At 58.1% G+C, this 948-nt stretch overlaps 1 protein-coding gene across 1 annotated transcript; it reads right to left on the bottom strand.

Annotated features, from left to right (window-relative positions):
- On the bottom strand, window positions 1-743 carry LOC119585438 (pupal cuticle protein G1A-like). Its single transcript, XM_037934092.1, has 2 exons — window positions 667-743; window positions 1-523 (listed from the first exon to the last, which is right to left on the bottom strand). The coding sequence occupies exons 1-2, from the start codon at window positions 673-675 to the stop codon at window positions 32-34; spliced, it is 501 nt and encodes a 166-aa protein (XP_037790020.1). The 5' UTR covers window positions 676-743; the 3' UTR covers window positions 1-31.
- Window positions 744-948: the final 205 nt, after the last annotated feature.

Here is a 948-nt window from a genome sequence, read left to right as displayed (position 1 = left end):
ACGTCCTGCAGGATCCTGTCGCAGGGCCATGTTAGGCCTCCTCAGCGGCGGCCTCATCAGGCTTGGCGGCGACCACGGCGGCGTACGGATAGGGCACAGCGCCGTAGGGACCGGCAAGGGGCAGACCAGCAGCGTAGGTGCCGGCAAGGGGCAGTCCAGCGGCGTAGGTGCCGGCAAGGGGCAGTCCAGCGGCGTAGGTGGCGACCTGGGGTACGGCAGCTTGCACGGCGACCTTTGGGTAGGTGTAGGCGACCTGTGGGATCTTGTGGGTGATGTAATCAGTGGAGGTCTTGACGACGGGGACGCCGTGGTGGTAGGACACGCCGACGGGCACGGTGCGCTGGCCAATGACGGGGGTCTGCACGGCGTAGGCGTGAGCCTCGTGGGTGGAGTAGGCGAAGTTTCCGCCCAGACGGTGGCTCTGGATGATGGCAGAGTCGTGTGAGGGGGCACGCACTGCCACGGGGCCTGGCACCACCAGGGAAGCGGCGGCGCAAGCAACCAGGGCGGACAGGATCAGCATCTGCAGGAGAAGTCACTGTGAGACACGAAGGAGAGAAGACGTTCCCCTTTGAGTTTTGGTCAAGTCTATCTTCAGCTGGATTTGGCTTTGGATTCCTGTTCCCTGGGTGCTTGAAGAGCAAAAACACGAGGAGGTTTACTTACGGAGTTCATGGCGGTGGTGGTGGTTGGCGGTGTACAGACGGTGTACAAAGACTTGTGGTGTCGAGACGAGGACGGACGGCCCTTAAGTAGTCCCTTTGCGGTGACGTCACAACAGGGCGGGGCTGCTCCCTCACACTGCGTTAGGGGCGAAGATTAAGAGAAATGGATATATAATGTATTGGAATGTATTGTGTATTTTTTTCATCTATTAAAGGAGCAAGCACTCAGGATTTAATATTTTATGAAATCTTCTGTTTACCAAGATAGGGGTTAGTAAGCGTC

The sequence above is a fragment of the Penaeus monodon genome, chromosome 19, assembly GCF_015228065.2.
Source record: "Penaeus monodon isolate SGIC_2016 chromosome 19, NSTDA_Pmon_1, whole genome shotgun sequence".
Taxonomy (NCBI): domain Eukaryota; kingdom Metazoa; phylum Arthropoda; class Malacostraca; order Decapoda; family Penaeidae; genus Penaeus; species Penaeus monodon.
This window is presented reverse-complemented; position numbering and strand designations above follow the sequence as displayed.